The 21,853-nt window shown below is 49.7% G+C and overlaps 1 protein-coding gene across 1 annotated transcript in view; it reads left to right on the top strand.

Annotated features, from left to right (window-relative positions):
* LOC147097151 (adenylate cyclase type 5-like) overlaps positions 1-21,853 on the top strand; it is an 85,511-nt gene that overhangs the window by 42,994 nt on the left and 20,664 nt on the right. The window contains exons 10-12 of the mRNA XM_085973026.1: positions 3,361-3,536; positions 7,788-7,814; positions 18,284-18,416. Of these exons, the coding sequence (XP_085829152.1) occupies positions 3,361-3,536; positions 7,788-7,814; positions 18,284-18,416 (336 nt within the window). The remainder of the gene's footprint in view (positions 1-3,360; positions 3,537-7,787; positions 7,815-18,283; positions 18,417-21,853) is intronic.

The following is a 21,853-nucleotide window of genomic DNA, read 5'->3' as shown; positions in this document are numbered from 1 at the left end:
CGGACTCCAGGGACAGAGTGTAATGTGTCCAAGTTTGCTGATGGTACAAAGCTAGGTGGGACAGTAAGCAGTGAGGAGAACACAAAGGGCTGGATTTTGCCAATGGGGAGGCTTTTGAGAGGCGGGACTCCCAATTGTCGGGTTTCAGTCCCGCCTCCATCGACTTCTGGCCAACCCACGCTATTTTCCCTTGATTGACCTCGTTAAGCCCGCCCAGCGGGCTTAGCAGGCCAATTAAGGGAAAGCAGGTTACAGAGAACACAATTTCTAAATTTGCGGATGACACCAAATTGGGCGGGGGGGGCGGGAGATAGTCAATACTGAGGAGGACTGCAACATTGGCATTGACATGAATCAGTCATTCATGAAAGAAAGAAAGACTTATGAAATAATACTGAGCAGCCTACGGGTGGCGCTGTCCAGGGAGAATATAAATACTCGGGCACGGGCCCAGCTTGCACAGGACATTCTTAACAGGAACTAGTGAAGGACGCAACTCGACCTCCATGTTGTAAAACAGTTGATTAAAGCTTTGTTTAACGCTTAGACCAAGTGCCCAGTAGTTTTCTTACGTCAGGCATATAATTGGCAAATGAAGTTCAACACAAATAAATATGAGGTATTGCATTTTGGTTGGAAGAATAGAGAGGTCACTTATCACTTGGAGGGTCGAGTCTAGGTGGGGTAGAGGAACAAAGGGATGTAGGAGTACAAATACACAAATCACTAAAAGTTGCGACACAGGTTAGCAAGGCCATAAAAAAAGCAAACCAAACACTCGGGTTTATTTCTAGAGGGATAGAATTGAAAAGTATTGAACCTTGGTTAGAGCACTGTACACAGTTCTGGTCGCCATATTATAAAAAGGATATAGAGGCACGGGAGAGAAGATTTACAAGGATGATACCAGAAATGCGAGGGTGTACATATCAGGAAAGGATGAACAGGCTGGGTCTCTTTTTCTTGAAAAAAGCTGAGGGGTGACCTAATAGAGATCTTTAACATCAGGAAAGGTTTTGATAGAGTGGATACAGAGAGAATGTTTCCATTGTGGGGAAGAGCATAACTAGAGGCCATCAATATAAAATAGAAACATAGAAGATAGGAGCAGGAGTAGGCCATTCGGCCCCTCGAGCCTGCTCCGCCATTCAATGAGATCATGGCTGATCATCCAAATTCAGTACCCTGTCCCTGCCTTCTCCCCATATCCCTTGATCCCTTTAGCCTTAAGAAATATATCTAACTCCTTCTTGAATATATTTAATGAATTGGCCTCAACTGCCCTGTGTGGTAGAGAATTCCACAGGTTCACCACTCTCTGGGTGAAGAAATTCCTCCTCATCTCAGTCCTAAATGGCCTACCCCTTATCCTTAGACTGTGACCCCTGGTTCTGGACTCCCCCGCCATCGGGAACATCCTTCCTGCATCTAGTCTGTCTAGTCCTGTTAGAATTTTATAAGTTTCAATGAGATCCCCTCTCATTCTTCTAAACTCCAGCGAGTATAAGCCCAATCGACCCAATCTCTCCTCATACGTCATTCCTGCCATCCCAGGTATCAGTCTGGCGAATCTTCGCTGCACTCCCTCCATGGCAAGAACATCCTTCCTCAGATAAGGCGACCAAAACTGCACACAATACTCAAGGTGTGGTCTCACCAAGGCCCTGTACAACTGCAGCAAGACATCCTTGTTCCTGTACTCAAACCCTCTCGCTACGAAGGCCAACATGCCATTTGCCCTCTTAACCGCCTGCTGCACCTGCATGCTTACCTTCAGCGACTGGTGCACAAGGACACCCAGGTCTCGTTGCACTTCCCCTTCTCCCAATCTATTGCCATTCAGATAATAATCTGCCTTCCTGTTTTTGCCACCAAAGTGGATAACGTCACATTTATCCACGTTATATTGCATCTGCCATGCTTTTGCCCAATCACCCAACCTATCCAAATCATCCTGGAGTTTCTCGGCATCCTACCCACAGCACACACGCCCACCCAGCTTTGTGTCGTCTGCAAATTTGGAGATATTACATCTAGTTCCCTCGTCTAGATCATTAATATATATTGTGAATAGCTGGGGTCCAAGGACCGATCCCTGCGGTACCCCACTAGTCACTGCCTGCTACTCGGAAAAAGAGCCGTTTATTCCAACTCTTTGCTTCCTGTCTGCCAACCAGTTTTCTATCCAAGTCAATACCTTACCCCCAATCCCATGTGCCTTAACTTTACACGCTAATCTCTTATGCGGGACCTTATCGAAAGCCTTCTGAAAGTCCAAATACACCACATCCACTGGTTCTCCCTAGTCACCAAGAAATCCAACAGGGAATTCAAGGGAAACTTCTTTACCCAGAGAGTGGTGAGAATGTGGCACTCGCTACCACAAGGAGTGGTTGAAGCGAATAGTATAGATACATTTAAGGGGAGGCTGGACAAGCATATGAGGGAGAAGGGAATAGAGGGTTACGCTGATAGATTTAGATGAGGAAAGACGGGAGGAGGCTCGAGTGGAACATAAACGCCGGCATGGACTAGTTGGGCCGAATGGGCTGTTTCTGTGCCATATATCCGATGCAAATCCTTTGTATCTTACATCAAGCAGATTCTATTAGTAGTTCCACAACCAGCTCCTGAGTGAATGAAGGGGCATTATTGAGGGAGCGCCGCACTGTCGGAGGGGCGGTACTGAGGGAGCACCGCACTGTCGGAGGGGCGGTACTGAGGGAGCGCCGCACTGTCGGAGGGGCGGTACTGAGGGAGCGCCGCACTGTCGGAGGGGCGGTACTGAGGGAGCGCCGCACTGTCGGAGGGGCAGTACTGAGGGAGCGCCGCACTGTCGGAGGGGCGGTACTGAGGGAGCGCCGCACTGTCCGAGAGGCGGTACTGAGGGAGCGCCGCACTGTCGGAGGGGCAGTACTGAGGGAGCGCCGCACTGTCGGAGGGGCAGTACTGAGGGAGCGCCGCACTGTTGGAGAGGCGGTACTGAGGGAGCGCCGCACTGTCGGAGGGGCAGTACTGAGGGAGCGCCGCACTGTCGGAGGTGCCGTCTTTCAGATGAGACGTTAAACTGAAGCCCTCTTCTGCCCTCTCGGTTGGGCGTAAAAGATCCCAGGGCCACTGTTTCGAAGAAGAGCAAGGGCTGGGGTCGGGGGGGGGGGGGGGCGGGAGTTCTCCCCGGGGTCCAATATTTATCCCTCGACCAATATCACTAAAAAAAATTAAAGCGCAGGTGATCGGGTCGTTGCTTGTCTTGCGGGAGCTTGCTGTGCATGATGTTGCAAAGTCTCAGTTGCTAGTTGCGACAGGGAAGTGTGACAGAATGGAAGGTGCTTGTCTAACGCAGTCTGTTTCTCTTCTCAGTACTTCAACTACTGCGTGCTGCTTACCTTGCTGGCCTGTGCGGTCTTCCTGCAGATAAGCAGCATCGGCAAACTGACCCTGATGCTGATCATCGAGGTCATTTACATCATCATCGTGGAGGGGCCGAAGGTCAAACTCTTCGACAACTTTGACCTCTTGGTAACGGCCAACGCTTTGTAAGTTCAGTGGTGGGCGACCACATTTGCTCCCATCCTCTTCTTCCCTTTCCTGTTTCTTTATTCTGGCGAATAGCAGGAGGAGGCCATTCAGCCCCCCTCGAGCCTGTTACATTAGGAACAGGAGGAGGCCATTCAGCCCCCCTCGAGCCTGTTACATTAGGAACAGGAGGAGGCCATTCAGCCCCCCTCGAGCCTGTTACATTAGGAACAGGAGGAGGCCATTCAGCCCCTCGAGCCTGTTACATTAGGAACAGGAGGAGGCCATTCAGCCCCCTCGAGCCTGTTAGATTAGGAACAGGAGGAGGCCGTTCAGCCCCTCGAGCCTGTTACATAGGAACAGGAGGAGGCCATTCAGCCCCCCTCGAGCCTGTTACATTAGGAACAGGAGGAGGCCATTCAGCCCCTCGAGCCTGTTACATTAGGAACAGGAGGAGGCCATTCAGTCCCTCGAGCCTGTTACATTAGGAACAGGAGGAGGCCATTCAGCCCCCCTCGAGCCCGTTACTATAGGAACAGGAGGAGGCCATTCAGCCCCTCGAGCCTGTTACATTAGGAACAGGAGGAGGCCATTCAGCCCCTCGAGCCTGTTACATTAGGAACAGGAGGAGGCCATTCAGTCCCTCGAGCCTGTTACATTAGGAACAGGAGGAGGCCATTCAGCCCCCCTCGAGCCCGTTACTATAGGAACAGGAGGAGGCCATTCAGCCCCCTCGAGCCTGTTACATTAGGAACAGGAGGAGGCTGTTCAGCCCCCCTCGAGCCTGTTACATTAGGAACAGGAGGAGGCCATTCAGCCCCCCTCGAGCCCGTTACATTAGGAATAGGAGGAGGCCATTCAGCCCCTCGAGCCTATTACATTAGGAACAGGAGAAGGCCATTCAGCCCCCTCGAGCCTGTTATATTAGGAATAGGAGGAGGCCATTCAGCCCCCTCGAGCCTGTTACATAGGAACAGGAGGAGGCCATTCAGCCCCCCTCGAGCCTGTTACATTAGGAACAGGAGGAGGCCATTCAGCCCCCTCGAGCCTGTTACATAGGAACAGGAGGAGGCCATTCAGCCCCCTCGAGCCCGTTACATTAGGAAAAGGAGGAGGCCATTCAGCCGCTCAAGCCTGTTACATTAGGAACAGGAGGAGGCCATTCAGCCCCTCGAGCCTGTTACATTAGGAACAGGAGGAGGCCATTCAGCCGCTCGAGCCTGTTACATTAGGAACAGGAGGAGGCCATTCAGCCCCCCTCGAGCCTGTTACATTAGGAACAGGAGGAGGCCATTCAGCCCCTCGAGCCTGTTACATTAGGAACAGGAGGAGGCCATTCAGCCCCCCTCGAGCCTGTTACATTAGGAACAGGAGGAGGCCATTCAGCCCCCTCGAGCCTGTTACATTAGGAACAGGAGGAGGCTGTTCAGCCCCTCGAGCCTGTTACATTAGGAACAGGAGGAGGCCATTCAGCCCCCCCCTCGAGCCTGTTACATTAGGAACAGGAGGAGGCCATTCAGCCCCCCTCGAGCCTGTTACATTAGGAACAGGAGGAGGCCATTCAGCCCCCCTCGAGCCTGTTACATTAGGAACAGGAGGAGTACATTCAGCCCCCCTCGAGCCTGTTACATTAGGAACAGGAGGAGGCCATTCAGCCCCTCGAGCCTGTTACATTAGGAACAGGAGGAGGCCATTCAGCCCCCTCGAGCCTGTTACATTAGGAACAGGAGGAGGCCATTCAGCCCCCCTCGAGCCTGTTACATTAGGAACAGGAGGAGGCCATTCAGCCCCCCTCGAGCCTGTTACATTAGGAACAGGAGGAGGCCATTCAGCCCCCCTCGAGCCCGTTACATTAGGAATAGGAGGAGGCCATTCAGCCCCTCGAGCCTATTACATTAGGAACAGGAGAAGGCCATTCAGCCCCCTCGAGCCTGTTATATTAGGAATAGGAGGAGGCCATTCAGCCCCCTCGAGCCTGTTACATAGGAACAGGAGGAGGCCATTCAGCCCCCCTCGAGCCTGTTACATTAGGAACAGGAGGAGGCCATTCAGCCCCCTCGAGCCTGTTACATAGGAACAGGAGGAGGCCATTCAGCCCCCTCGAGCCCGTTACATTAGGAAAAGGAGGAGGCCATTCAGCCGCTCAAGCCTGTTACATTAGGAACAGGAGGAGGCCATTCAGCCCCTCGAGCCTGTTACATTAGGAACAGGAGGAGGCCATTCAGCCGCTCGAGCCTGTTACATTAGGAACAGGAGGAGGCCATTCAGCCCCCCTCGAGCCTGTTACATTAGGAACAGGAGGAGGCCATTCAGCCCCTCGAGCCTGTTACATTAGGAACAGGAGGAGGCCATTCAGCCCCCCTCGAGCCTGTTACATTAGGAACAGGAGGAGGCCATTCAGCCCCCTCGAGCCTGTTACATTAGGAACAGGAGGAGGCTGTTCAGCCCCTCGAGCCTGTTACATTAGGAACAGGAGGAGGCCATTCAGCCCCCCCCTCGAGCCTGTTACATTAGGAACAGGAGGAGGCCATTCAGCCCCCCTCGAGCCTGTTACATTAGGAACAGGAGGAGGCCATTCAGCCCCCCTCGAGCCTGTTACATTAGGAACAGGAGGAGTACATTCAGCCCCCCTCGAGCCTGTTACATTAGGAACAGGAGGAGGCCATTCAGCCCCTCGAGCCTGTTACATTAGGAACAGGAGGAGGCCATTCAGCCCCCTCGAGCCTGTTACATTAGGAACAGGAGGAGGCCATTCAGCCCCCCTCGAGCCTGTTACATTAGGAACAGGAGGAGGCCATTCAGCCCCCCTCGAGCCTGTTACATTAGGAACAGGAGGAGGCTGTTCAGCCCCTCGAGCCTGCTCCACCATTCAATTAGATCTTGGCTGATCTGTATCTTAGCTCCATCTACCCGCCATGGTTCCGTAACCCTCAATACCCTTACCCAACAATCGATCTCAGTTTTGCAAGCTCCAATTGACCCCCTGGCCTGGACTGCTTTTTGCGAGTTCCAGATTTCCACCACCCTTTGTGTGAAGAGGTGCTTCCTGACATCAAGGGATGTAAGGATCGGGCGAGAGAAAGTGGAGATGAGGTCGAAGATCTGCCGTGATGTTATTGAATGGCGGAGCAGGCTCGAGGGGCCAGATGGCCGACTCCTGCTCCTATTTCTTATGTCCTTATGATGGTTTTTTGACTGGTCCACTTGAACTCCCTGATCACACGGGAGTGGTGACTAACTGCTGGTGCGTGTTGCTGATCGAAATCCTGATAAACCCAACGGAGGGATTCAGGAGAAACCTCTTTGCCCAGAGAGTGGTGAGAATGTGGAACTCGCTGCCACAGGGAGTGGTGGAGGCGGCGAATAAGTGTAGACGCTTTCAACAGGAAACTAGAGGAGTACGTGAGAGAGAAGGGAATATAAAGTTATGCTGAAAGGCTGAGATGAGGCTGGAGGAACGGGAGGAGGCTCGTGTGGAGCATAAACAGCAGCACAGACTAGTTGGGCCTAATGGCAGCACGGTGGCATAGTGGTTAGCACTGTTGCCTCACAGCGCCAGGGACCCGGGTTCGAATCCGGCCTCGGGTGACTGTCTGTGTGGAGTTTGCACATTCTCCCCGTGTTTGCGTGGGTTTCCTCCGGGTGCTCTGGTTTCCTCCCACAGTCCAAAAATGTGCGGGTTAGGTTGATTGGCTATGATAAATTGACCCTTAGTGTTAGGGGGATTAAATACGTGGGGTTACGGGGATAGGGTGGGATATGTGTTGGTGTAGGGGTTACGGGGATCAGGTGGGATATGTGTCAGTGCAGGCTCGATGGGCCGAAATGGCCTCTATCTGCACTGTGGGGTTTCTGTGATTCTGTGTAATGGCCTGTTTCTGTGCTGTATGTTCCATGTAAACATAGAAGATAGGAGCAGGAGTCGGCCATTCGGCCCCTCGAGCCTGCTCCGCCATTCAATGAGATCATGGCTGATCATCCAAATTCAGTACCCTGTCCCTGCCTTCTCCCCATATCCCTTGATCCCTTTAGCCTTAAGAAATATATCCAACTCCTTCTTGAATAGACCTCAACTGCCTTGTGTGGTAGAGAATTCCACAGGTTCACCACTCTCTGGGTGAAGAAATTCCTCCTCATCTCTGTCCTAAATGGCTTACCCCTTATCCTTAGACTGTGACCCCTGGTTCTGGACTCCCCCGCCATCGGGAACAGCCTTCCTGCGTCTAGTAAATGTAATAAAACCTCTCTCTCTCTCTCTGATCTATCCGCAGGGTGACCTACAACGAAACAGTCACTTGGTGAGTACCGCAATTAATCTCTTTCACACATCCTGGTGCTGCCAGTATGTTGTGTGTGTGGGGCTCTCGGGCCATGTGTTTCCTGGGGCGGGGTGGAGACGTGATTATCGGCCAGAAATCAGGAGTCTTATACTGAGGGTGGGGTGTGTGTGATGAAGAGTGTTATAGAATCATAGAAATTTACAGGACAGAAGCAGCCCGTTCGGCCCATCGTGTTCGCGCCGACAGACAAAGAGCTCTCCAGCCTAATCCCACTTTCCAGTTCGTGGTCCGTAGCCCTGTAGGTTACGGCACTTCAAGTGTACATCCAAGTACTTTTTAAATGCGATGAGGGTCTCTCCTCTACCACCCTTTCAGGCAGTGAGTTCCAGACCCCCACCACCCTCTGGGTGAAAAAATTCTCCTCAACTCCCCTCTAATCCTCCGACTAATTACTTTAAATCTCTGCCCCCTGGTTATTGACCTATCTGCTGGGGGAAATAGGTCCTTCCTATCCACTATCTATGCCCCTCATAATTTTATACACCTCAATTAAATCTCCCCTCAGCCTCCTCTGTTCCAAAGAAAACAACCCCAGCCTCTCCAATCTCTCCTCACAGCTAAAATTCTCCAGTCCTGGTTAACATCCTCTTAAATCTCCTCTGCACCCTCTCTGGTGCAATCACATCTTTCCTGAAATGTGGTCTCACCACAGCCTCCCCTTTCCACTAATGTCACGTTATGTTACGTCACAGCCTCCCCTTTCCACTAATGTCACGTCACATTACGTCACAGCCCACCCTTTCCACTAATGTCACGTTACGTCACAGCCTCCCCTTTCCACTAATGTCACGTTACGTTACGTCACAGCCTCCCCTTTCCACTAATGTCACGTCACATTACGTCACAGCCCACCCTTTCCACTAATGTCACGTTACGTTACGTCACAGCCTCCCCTTTCCACTAATGTCACGTTACGTTACGTCACAGCCTCCCCTTTCCACTAATGTCACGTCACATTACGTCACAGCCCACCCTTTCCACTAATGTCACGTTACGTTACGTCACAGCCTCCCCTTTCCACTAATGTCATGTTACGTTACGTCACAGCCTCCCCTTTCCACTAATGTCACGTTACGTTACGTCACAGCTTTCCCTTTCTACTAATGTCACGTCACGGCCTCCCCTTTCCACTAATGTCACATCACGTCACAGCCTCCCCTTTCCACTAATGTCACGTCACATCACAGCCTCCCCTTTCTACTAATGTCACGTCACGTCACAGCCTCCCCTTTCCACTAATGTCACATCACGTCACAGCCTCCCCTTTCCACTAATGTCACGTCACATCACAGCCTCCCCTTTCCACTAATGTCACGTCACGTCACAGCCTCCCCTTTCTACTGTCACGTCACGTCACGGCCTCCCCTTTCCACTAATGTCACATCACGTCACAGCCTCCCCTTTCTACTAACGTTACGTCACAGCCTCCCCTTTCCACTAATGTCATATCACGTCACAGCCTCCCCTTTCCACTAATGTCACGTCACATCACAGCCTCCCCTTTCCACTAATTTCACATCACGTTATGTCACTGCTGTTCTACTGGTTGGTATTCAGACATCTGGCAAGTTTGGTGGGGGGGGGGGGGCGGGGTGGAAAATGGAACAGACCTCCATGGTCAGTGAATAAACAACAATGCCCCAGTACCCTCCCCCACCCCAGTTAGAATTGTTGGTAAGTAAGTGCTGGCCCCTGTACCCCGTGTTGTCTCCTGTACAAAGATAGGTAGGAAAGTAAATTGTGAAGAGGACATAAGGAGGCTACAAAGGGAGAGAGATAGGTTAAGTGATTGGGCAAAGATCTGGCAAATGGAGTATAATGTGGGAAAATGTGAAGTTGTCCATTTTGTCAGGAAGAATAAAAAAGAAACATATTAATAAATGGTGAGAGATTGCGGAGCTCTGAGATGCAGAGGGATCTGGGTGTCCTAGTGCATGAATCACAAAAGGTTAGTATGCAGGTACAGTGTGATAAAAATGATAACTTCCGGGAAGTTATGTCATCACTTCCTGTGAACTATGAACTGTGTACATACCTCACTTCCTGTCATGTGTCACTTCCTGTTGGACTGGTATAAATACTGGTCTGTTCAGTATTGTAAGAGGCTTCTACCAGAGGCATGGTAAAGACCTCTCTTGTATATAGTGTGTTTATAAGTTACTTAAAGCTTACTTTAAAGTTACTTGATGGTAAGCCTCCTTTTTCTTACATCAATTTAAGTAACTTAGAATTTACACTCACGAATACTAGACCTTCGGACAAACTCGGAATTAAGGATCCAGGGAACCACCCATCATGGAGAAAATCCTTAGACCTATTCGTCTGGACTTGGACCCGAATGCACCAGCAGCTGGCAGGGTATGGAAGCATTGGTATCGTACTTTTGAGAATTTTCTGGATGAATGTAAAGCGGATGCTCCTGCTAAATTGAAGATACTTGTCAATTATGTGACCCCAAAAGTGTTCGAATATGTTGATGACTGGGATAATTACGAAGAGGTGATTCGGGCACTTAAGAAACTGTATGCGAAGACCCCAAATGAGGTCTATGCTAGACATCTGCTGGCCACAGCCCGACAAGGGCCAGGGGAATCAATTGACGAATTCCTGCAAGAACTTCGCAGGCTCAGCGTAGATTGTAACTTTCAGGCAGCCTCAGCTGAGCTGTACCGCCAAGAAATGATTCGTGATGCTTTCATCTGCGGGATTGCCTCTCCATTTATACGCCAGCGTCTACTAGAAAGTAAAACACTTGAGCTACAAAAAGCTTTTGACCTAGCTTGTTCACTGGATTTGGCAAAGAGAAATGCAGACCTCTATCAGCTGCCCAGATCTCGATCTGCTGCTGTAGCTGCAACCAGACAATTCAAGCGGTCTCAGGTGAACCCTATCATGGGGGAATCTAATTCTGATAATTCTGATGAAGAAGAGGAGGACGACCCCACTTTAGCAGCCTCTTGGCAATCTAGGAAGGAATGCTTCTTTTGTGGAGATGCTTTTCACCCGAGGAAAACCTGCCCTGCTCGCAATGCAATCTGCAGTTATTGCAGGAAAAAAGGACACTTTGCTAAAGTTTGCCTATCAAGGGCCCCTACGAGGGCCAATCCAGCTAAGGCCTACCGAACTGCCCCAATTAGGGCCTATCAAGATGCTCCAGCTAGGACCTATCAAGCTTCCTCTCGAGCTCTCTCCCGAAGAAGCACACCGAGAGTTTTAGCCACTCTCTGTGCAACGACACCAATTACAGCTGCTTGCCCACAGAACCTGTCTCAGGCAGCCACAAAAATTTCAATTAAAGGGCATACCTTAGATGCCTTAATTGACTCAGGAAGTACTGATAGTTTCATTAAGGAACAGATTGTTGCGAAATTGAAACTACATGTCTTCCCATCGGACCAGGCAATTGCGATGGCCCAGTCATCACTTAATACCAGAATCTCCGGCTTTTGTGTTGTTGATATGACACTTCATGGTCGTATGTATCCCTCCACCCGACTTTCGGTGCTCAAAGACTTATGTAGTGATCTCCTCTTAGGGCTGGACTTCCAAAAACAGCATAAGAAACTCACCATTGAGTTTGGTGGATCCAAACCCGGACTTACTATTTCTAATATACCATCTAAATTACCATTTTGTGCATTATCAGCAGCTTCACTTGATGAACCCTCATTATTTGCCAGTATTCCGCCTCAATGCCAACCGATAATAACGAAATCGCGGCGCTTTAATCAGGAAGACCAATCTTTTATTGCGGCTGAAATCTCTCGACTTCTAGCAGAGGATATCATTGAACCATGTTCGTCGCCCTGGCGGGCTCAAGTCGTCATTGTCAAGAACCCTCTAAAACCTCACAAACAGCGACTATGCATCGATTATTCGCAAACCATCAATCAATATACCGACTTGGACGCCTACCCATTGCCACGCATTGATGATATGGTTAATAAACTGGCCGAATACAAAGTGTTCTCAACTTACGATTTAAAAAGTGCCTATCATCAGTTACCCTTGAAGGTCTCAGATAAGCAGTACACAGCCTTTGAGGCTAATGGACGGCTGTACCAATTTCGTCGCCTCCCATTCGGGGTTACTAATGGAGTGGCTGTCTTTCAACGGGCAATGGATGGCCTGGTTAAGCAGGAAAACCTAAGGGACACTTTTCCCTATCTTGATAACATTACCATTGCAGGTCACGATCAACAGGAACACGACTCCAACCTCCAAAAATTTCGGGATGCCCTCCATCGCCGTAATTTGACCCTGAATGAATCCAAATCTGTTGAGTCGCAACCGACCATCAACATCCTTGGCTACTGCGTAGGCAATGGTATCATTAAGCCAGACCCAGAAAGACTTCGCCCGCTCCAAGAGCTCCCGTCACCTAAGAATCCGGCTTCTTTACGTCGGGCTCTCGGTCTGTTTGCATACTACGCTAAATGGATTCCTCATTTTTCGGACAAAATCCAACCCTTGCTGCATGCTAGATCATTTCCACTGGGAACAGCGGCTGTTGCAGCCTTTAACCTTCTCAAAAAACAGTTGGAGAAAGCGGCTCTTCACTCCATCGATGAGAATCTCCCTTTCGTGGTTGAATGTGATGCCTCGGAGGTGGCGATCTCGGCTACTCTGAATCAGGAAGGTCGTCCTGTAGCATTTATGTCCAGGACCTTACAAGGTGCCGAGCTACATTATCCTCCGGTTGAGAAAGAAGCCACAGCCATCATAGAGGCAGTACGGAAGTGGAACCATTTTCTAGCTCGCCAGCACTTTACATTGATCACGGACCAACGATCAGTCGCCTTCATGCTCGATAATCGAAAACGAACCAAAATTAAGAATAATAAAATACAACTTTGGAGGATGGAACTGGCCTCTTTTGGTTATACCATTCTCTATCGGCCTGGCAAGGAGAATGTGGCCCCGGACACCCTCACACGGGCATTCTGCTCCACTATGTCATCCTCCACTCTCATGGATGTCCACAATGGTTTGTGTCATCCTGGCGTTACGCGCATGCTACATTTCGTACGATCACGGAATCTCCCTTTTTCCACTGGAGATGTAAAGAAAATATGCTCAGAATGCCGGCTTTGTGCGGAGTTAAAACCTCAGTTCTTCCGCCCCTCAGATGGTATACTCATACATGCAACCCAACCGATGCAACGACTTAGCATCGATTTTAAGGGCCCAGTGCCCTCTTCAACTCGGAACACATATTTGCTCACCATGATCGACGAATATTCACGTTTTCCGTTTGCCTTCCCCTGCTCCAATATGCTGGCGTCCACAGTAATCTGCTGCCTTGAGCAGGTATTTTCTCTCTGTGGCATGCCGGCTTATATTCACTCAGATCGGGGTCCATCCTTTATGTCAAGGGAACTCAAGGACTACCTCTCAGAACGGGGAATTGCTACAAGCAAAACAACACCATACCATCCCATCGGAAATGGGCAGGTAGAGAGGTATAACGGTATCATCTGGAATTCCGTACGTCTCGCTTTAAGATCTCGGGGCCTACCAGACCAGCAATGGGAAACAGTGCTTCCGGATGCATTGCACTCTATACGGTCCCTGCTTTCTACAGCCACAAATACTACACCTCATGAGCGGTTCTTTGGATTCCAGCGTCGCTCATCTCATGGGACATCACTCCCGTCATGGCTAACTACTCCTGGACCTGTATTACTCCGAAGATACGTTCGGACGTCTAAAAATGACCCTCTTGTAGACGAGGTCGAACTAACCGATGCCAACCCCACCTATGCAAACATACGATATTCCGACGGCCGAGAATCTACCGTATCATTACGGGATCTGGCTCCCTGCCCACCAGGACCTAGTGGGACATCGGGTGATGGCATTTCACCAGGAAACTCTTGGGACCTATCGGGTACCCCTCTCCAGGATCCTGATCAGACACCAACTAGCTTGGTGCCGGTAGAACCCCGTGCTCAAGGTTGCGACCCTCCCAGTACCGCGCATGAAAGTACTGATCCGCCACAGACCAGCTCTGCACCTCCCTCTGAACAGAGGCAGTCCGACTTTGAACCTATTGGGGCTCGTACTCGAAGCCATGATCTCCCCGACCCTTCACAGGGCAATCCAGGCCACACAGACTCTGACCAATGGCCAACCGCATGTAAGCGGACCAGCGACCCTCTACGACGGGAATCCAAACGGGTGCGACTCTTCCTTGTTCGGCGGCTGCGGACCAAAAGGTAGACCACAGCCTCCTAATCCTGCAGGAGGGAAGAATGTGATAAAAATGATAACTTCCGGGAAGTTATGTCATCACTTCCTGTGAACTGTGAACTATGAACTATGAACTGTGTACATACCTCACTTCCTGTCATGTGTCACTTCCTGTTGGACTGGTATAAATACTGGTCTGTTCAGTATTGTAAGAGGCTTCTACCAGAGGCATGGTAAAGACCTCTCTTGTATATAGTGTGTTTATAAGTTACTTAAAGCTTACTTTAAAGTTACTTGATGGTAAGCCTCCTTTTTCTTACATCATACAGCAAGTAATTAGGAAAGCTAATAGAATGTTATTGTTTACTGCGAGGGGGATTGAATACAAAAGTAGGGAGATTATGCTTCAGTTGTACAGGGCATTGGTGAGACCACATCTGGAGTACTGTGTACAGTATCGGTCTCCTTATTTAAGGAAGGATGTAAATGCGTTGGAAGCAGTTCAGAGAAGGTTTACTAGACTAATACCTGGAATGGGCGGGTTGTCTTATGAGGAAAGGTTGGACAGGCTAGGCTTGTATCCACTGGAGTTTAGAAGAGTAAGAGGTGACTGGATTGAAACATGTCAGATCCTGAGGGGTCTGGACAGGGTGGATGTGGAGAGGATGTTTCCTCTTGTGGGAGAATCTGGAACTGGGGGTCACTGTTTAAAGATAAGGGGTCGCCCATTTAAGACAGAGATGAGGAGAAATGTTTTCTCTTCCATCAGCAGCGACTTCCAGGTCCTCACCACTCGCTGCGTAAGAAAGTTTTTCCTCACATCCCCCCTGTATCTCTTGGACAAAACCTTAAATCTGTGTCCCCTATTACTTACTGCTCAGTAGGCCACTGAGTGAGGAACTAAGAGACCACAGAGACCGAGAGAGAGAGAGACAGAGAGAGTCCGAGACACACAGACAGAGAGAACATAAGAAATAGGAGCAGGAGTAGGCCAATCGGCCCCTCGAGCCTGCTCCGCCATTCAATAAGATCATGGCTGATCTGATCCTAACCGCCAATCCACTATCACAGAACCATCTCCTGAATCTAACAGAATTAGACACACGAAATAGGAGCAGGATCAGGCTACACGGCCCCTGGGCCCGCTCCGCTACCCACAGGGCCATGACCGATCCGAACCTAGACTCATGTCCAAATTCCTGCCCGCTCCCCGTAACCCTTAATTCCTTTACTTCTAGGAAACTGTCTCTTTCTGTTTTAAATTTATGTAATGATGTAGCTTCTACAGCTTTTTGGGGCAGCATATTCCATGGACCTACCACCCTCTGAGTGAAGTAGTTCCTCCTCATCTCAGTTTTGAAAGAGCAGCCCCTTATTCTAAGACTATGCCCCCTAGTTCTAGTTTCACCCATCATCGGGAACATCCTCCCCGCATCCACCCGATCCAACCCCTTCACAATCTTATATGTTTCAATAAGATCGCCTCTCATTCTTCTGAACTCCAATGAGTAGAGTCCCAATCTACTCAACCTCTCCTCATATGTCCATCCCCTCATCCCCGGGATTAACCGAGTGAACCTTCTTTGTACTGACTCGAGAGCATGTCCTTTCTTAAGTATGGACACCAAAACTGTACGCAGTATTCCAGGTGCGGTCTCACCAATACCTTGTACAACTGAAGCAATACCTCCCTATTTTTATATTCTATCCCCCTAGCAATGAAAGCCAACATTCCATTGGCCTTCTTAATCACTTGCTGCACCTGCATACTAACCTTTTGAGTTTCGTGCACCAGGACCCCCAGATCCCTTTGTACTTCAGTACTTTCCAGTTTCTTGCCATTAAGATAATAATTGCTCTACGATTTTTCCTGCCAAAGTGCATAACCTCACACTTTCCAGTATTGTATTCCATCTGCCAAATCTCTGCCCACTTACTTAGCCTGTCTATGTCCCCTTGCAGGTTTGTTATGTCCTCCTCACTCACTACTTTCCCTCCCATCTTAGTATCATCTTCAAACTTTGATATGTTACACTCGGTCCCCTCCTCCAAATCGTTAATATAGATTGTAAAGAGTTGGGGACCCAGCACTGACCCCTGCGGCACACCACTAGTTACTGATTGCCAGTCTGAGAATGAACCATTTATCCCAACTCTCTGCCTTCTGTTAGATAGCCAATCCTCTATCCATGCCAGAATATTACCCCCAATCCCGTGATTTTTTATCTTAAGCAATAATCTTTTGTGTGGCACCTTGTCAAAAGCCGTCGGGGAATTGAATACTCCCCGCTATAATATCACGGACCTGGTAGAGGAAGTAGTTCTGCAGTGCTGGACACAAATGCTCAAACACACACAGACACAGACATGTGTGTGTGCTCTCTTTGTGTGTGTATGTCTCAGATATCCATCTGAGTTTCATGGATTGATGGAGGCTTGCAGCACAGTGGGAGGCCATTCGGCCCGTCGTGCCCGTGCTGTCTCTTTGAAAGAGCAGTCGTGCATAGTCCCAAACCCCAGCTTTTTGTGTGTAACCTTAATAATCTCATTTTCTCTGTCACTCTCTCCCTCCTCCATGCCCCATGCAAAAGGGAGGAAATGGTGCAGGAAGTTGTTACACATTTTTTCATATGCCAGTACATCTTTTAAAATTCATTTAGTTAATTTTTTTCTCTTCATAAAGGAGCATTTTAAGCAGCTGCCCAAAGGTTTAAAATTGGGGATGTTAAAAAGCGTTCTCCCCGTCAGTGAATTGAACACCGTGATAGGCGAGGATATTCACAACTATATTAACGAGGAACTAACAGATACAGAATCTGTCAGAGCAACAGTCCAGCTGTGAACAGAGTGAGAAAGAGTCAGAAGAGACGGACATAGAGAGAAAAAGAGAAAGGGAGACAGAGACAAAGAGAGAGTCAGATAGAGCCAATGAGAGAGACAGAGAAAAACTGAGAAAAAGCTTGACAATGTACAGACTTAGTGAACATAGCCTGGCCATCAAAAAAGGCAGACACAGGCAGACCCGGCTACCAAGAGAGGACAGGATATGCTCTCACTGCAGTCAGGGAGTGGTGGAGACAGAGATGCACTTCCTCACAGCTTGTGGAAAATATCAGGGCATAAGGGAGAATTTCTACCCAAAATTCACAAAAATATGCCCGGAATTCAGAAATTTGAATGACGACCAAAAACTCCCATACCTACTAGGGGAACAGAGAAATTGTGTAACCTTAGCGGCACACTATGTTACAGCTTGCCATAAACAGAGGGACAACCATTAAATCTAAGAAAAGAGTATATACAAATTATATGAATGTATATTTATACACTCAGGGATATATCTGTTTATACGCTGTATGGATAGATCTGCGTTTATGTGTTCAACCATAAATGTTTTTCGATGCTTTGGCAACATAAGATGTACCTTGTCATGCCAATAAAGCAATTTGAATTGAATTGAATTGAATTGAATTGAGAGAGAGAAACAGACACACAGAGCGACAGCCTCGGTTTGACGCCTCACAGAGTGGTCCCAGGGATGAGGGACATCAGTTATGTGGAGAGACTGGAGAGGCTGGGATTCCTTTCCTCAGAAGGTTAAGAGGAAATTTAATAGGGTTTTTCAAAATTACAAGGGGTTTTGCTAGAGTAAATCAGGAGAAATGGTTTCCAGTGGCAGGAGGGTCGGTAGCCAGAGGAAATCGATTGAAGATAACTGGCAAAAGAACCAGAGGGGAGATGAGGAGAAGTTTTTTACGCTGCGAGTTGTGATGTGGAATGTGCTGCCTGAAAGGGCGGTGGAAGCAGATTCAATAGTAACTTTCAAAAGGGGAATATTGAAAAGGAAACATTTGCAGGGCTGTGGGGAAAGAGCTGGGGAGTGGGACTGATGGGGGAGCTCTTTCAATGTAACAGTGCAGACTTGATGGGCCGAATGGCCTCCTTCTGTGCGTATCAATCTATGAGAGGGTCGTGAGTCTTTGGAACTCTCTTCCTCAGAGGGCGGTGGAAGCGGAGTCTTTGAATATTTTTAAGGCAGAGGTGGATAGATTCTTGGTAAGCAAGGGGGGTGAAAGGTTATCGGGGGGCTAGGCAGGAATGTGGAGTAATCAGATCTGCCGTGATCTTATTGAATGGTGGAGCAGGCTCGAGGGGCCTACTCGTGCTCCTAATTCGTATGTTCGTACCCCCCCCGTGTTCTACAAGTACTTCACCTCCCCAATCCTCTCTTCCAGCCGTGACGAGGAACCCAAGGTGGCTCTCAAGTACATGACCCCCGTTATTCTGATGGTCTTTGTCCTGGCCCTGTACCTTCATGCGCAGCAGGTGGAGTCCACGGCCCGGCTCGACTTCCTCTGGAAACTGCAGGTATGGAAATACTTCTTCAAATTCTGTCTGGACTGGGGGTGCGGGGGGGGTAAAGGGGAAGAATGCTTGCACGTGGGATTGGGGGCAAGGTATTGACTTGGATAGAGAACCGGTTGGCGGATAGAAAGCAAAGAGTTGGAATAAACGGGTCATTTTCCGAGTGGCAGGCAGTGACTAGTGGGGTACCGCAAGGATCGGTCCTAGGACCCCAGCTATTCACAATATATATTAATGATCTGGACGAGGGGATTGGATGTAATACCTCCAAATTTGCAGACGACACAAAGCTGGGTGGGAGGGTATGCTGTGAGGAGGATGTCGTGAAACTCCAGTACGATTTGGACAGGTTGGGTGATTGGGCAGAAACATGGCAAATGCACTATAATGTGGGTAAATGTGAGGTTATCCACTTTGGTGGCAAAAACAGGAAGGCAGATTATTATCTGAACGGCAATAGATTGGGAAAAGGGGAAGTGCAAAGAGACCTGGGTGTCCTTGTGTACCAGTCGCTGAAGGTAAGCATGCAGGTGCAGCAGGCGGTTAAGAAGGCAAATGGTATGTTGGCCTTCGTAGCAAGAGGGTTCAAGTACAGGAACAAGGATGTCTTGCTGCAGTTGTACAGGGCCTTGGTGAGACCGCACCTTGAGTATTGTGTGCAGTTTTGGTCGCCTTATCTGAGGAAGGACGTTCTTGCCATGGAGGGAGTGCAGCGAAGATTCACCAGGCTGATACCTGGGATGGCAGGAATGACGTATGAGGAGAGATTGTGTCGATTGGGCTTATACTCACTGGAGTTTAGAAGATTGAGAGGGGATCTCATCGAAACCTATAAAATTCTGTCAGGCCTGGACAGACTAGATGCAGGAAGGATGTTCCCGATGGCCGGGGAGTCCAGAACCAGGGGTCACAGTCTAAGGATAAGGGGTAAGCCATTTAGGACTGAAATTAGGAGGAATTTCTTCACCCAGAGAGTGGTGAACATGTGGAATTCTCTGCCACAGAGGGCGGTGGAGGCCAGTTCATTAAATATATTCAAGAAGGAGTTGGATATATTTCTTAAGGCTAAAGGGATCAAGGGATATGGGGAGAAGGTAGGGACAGGGTACTGAATTTGGATGATCAGCCGTGATCTCATTGAATGGCGGAGCAGGCTCGAGGGGGTGAATGGCCTACTCCTGCTCCTATCTTCTATGTTTCTATGTAATAAAACAGGACGGCGCGCTGGATCACCTTGGAATGGATTTGTTGTGACTGACTACACCACAGAAGGTTACGCAGTTAACCTTCTAATAAGAACATAAGAAATAGGAGCCAGGAGTAGGCCATTTGGCCCCTCGGGCCTTCTAATATGATAGCCCGGAGTCTAAAAGGTTACACTACCAGGACAGGTTGCACAGACTAGGCTTATTACCCCATGACTAGCAAAAAATCTATGCATCTCATTCGATTTAAGATTATTAATTGACCCCCTACCCCAGCAAATATTGCTTTTTGTGGCAGAGAGTTCCACACTTCCACCACCCTTTGTGTTTCCTAACTTCTCTCCTGAGCGGCCTGGCTCTGATTTTAAGCTGATGCCCCTGCCCCCGCACCCCCCACCTCCCCCAACCTGGGACTGGTGACCAAGAGCTTGGTCAAAGAGGTCACCTGCCCAAAGATCTCCTGTGGCTCGGTGCCAAAGTCTGTCTGATTGACGCTCCTGCCTGATTCACATCAACGACTCCCATTTATACAGCGCCTTTAACGCCCCGCGTCTCTTCACAGGAGCGATTATCAAAGAAAAATTTGACACCGAGCCCCATAAGGAGATATTGGGACAGGTGACCAAAGGCTTGGTCAAAGAGGGAGGTTTTAAGGAGCGTCTTAAAGGAGGAGAGCGAGAGAGGCGGAGAGGTTTAGGGAGGGAATTCCAGAGCTTAGGGTCTAGGCGGCTGAAGGCACGGCCTCCAATGGTGGAGCGATGGAAATCGGAGGGATGCTCAAGAGGGCAGAATTGGAGGAGCACAGAGATCTCGGAGGGTTGTAGGGGCTGGAGGAGGTTACAGATATAGGGAGGGTGGTAGGGGGCTGGAGGAGGTTACAGAGATAGGGAGGGTTGTAGGGGGCTGGAGGAGGTTACAGAGATAGGGAGGGGTTGTAGGGGGCTGGAGGAGGTTACAGAGATAGGGAGGGTTGTAGGGGGCTGGAGGAGGTTACAGAGATAGGGAGGGTTGTAGGGGGCTGGAGGAGGTTACAGAGATAGGGAGGGTTGTAGGGGGCTGGAGGAGGTTACAGAGATAGGGAGGGTTGTAGGGGGCTGGAGGAGGTTAGAGAGATAGGGAGGGTTGTAGGGGGCTGGAGGAGGTTACAGAGATAGGGAGGGTTGTAGGGGGCTGGAGGAGGTTACAGAGATAGGGAGGGTTGTAGGGGGCTGGAGGAGGTTACAGAGATAGGGAGGGTGGTAGGGGGCTGGAGGAGGTTACAGAGATAGGGAGGGTTGTAGGGGGCTGGAGGAGGTTACAGAGATAGGGAGGGTTGTAGGGGGCTGGAGGAGGTTACAGAGATAGGGAGGGTTGTAGGGGGCTGGAGGAGGTTAGAGAGATAGGGAGGGTTGTAGGGGGCTGGAAGAGGTTACAGAGATAGGGAGGGTTGTAGGGGGCTGGAGGAGGTTACAGAGATAGGGAGAGTTGTAGGGGGCTGGAGGAGGTTAGAGAGATAGGGAGGGTTGTAGGGGGCTGGAGGAGGTTACAGAGATAGGGAGGGTTGTAGGGGCTGGAGGAGGTTACAGAGATAGGGAGGGTTGTAGGGGGCTGGAGGAGGTTACAGAGATAGGGAGGGTTGTAGGGGGCTGGAGGAGGTTACAGATATAGGGAGGGTTGTAGGGGGCTGGAGGAGGTTACAGAGATAGGGAGGGTTGTAGGGGCCGGAGGAGGTTACAGAGATAGGGAGGGTTGTAGGGGCTGAAGGAGGTTACAGAGATAGGTAGGGTTGTAGGGGGCTGGAGGAGGTTACAGAGATAGGGAGGGTTGTAGAGGGCTGGAGGAGGTTACAGAGATAGGGAGGGGTGTAGGGGCTGGAGGAGGTTACAGAGATAGGGAGGGTTGTAGGGGGCTGGAGGAGGTTACAGAGATAGGGAGGGTTGTAGGGGCTGGAGGAGGTTACAGAGATAGGGAGGGTTGTAGGGGGCTGGAGCAGGTTACAGAGATAGGGTGGGTTGTAGGGGCTGGAGGAGTTTACAGAGATAGGGAGGGTTGTAGGGGGTTGGAGGAGGTTACAGAGATAGGGAGGGTTGTAGGGGCTGGAGGAGGTTAGAGATAGGGAGGGTTGTAGGGGGCTGGAGGAGGTTACAGAGATAGGGAGGGTTGTAGGGGCTGGAGGAGGGATTTGAACAGGAGGATGACTCGGTTAAAGGTGCTGTTTAAATACGAGTTGTTGTAAGAGTGGTCACTTTGCGTCGC

Source organism: Somniosus microcephalus, chromosome 33 (genome assembly GCF_052327205.1).
Source record: "Somniosus microcephalus isolate GS21.2 chromosome 33, FLI_Smic_1.0, whole genome shotgun sequence".
NCBI classification, from domain to species: domain Eukaryota; kingdom Metazoa; phylum Chordata; class Chondrichthyes; order Squaliformes; family Somniosidae; genus Somniosus; species Somniosus microcephalus.
This window is presented reverse-complemented; position numbering and strand designations above follow the sequence as displayed.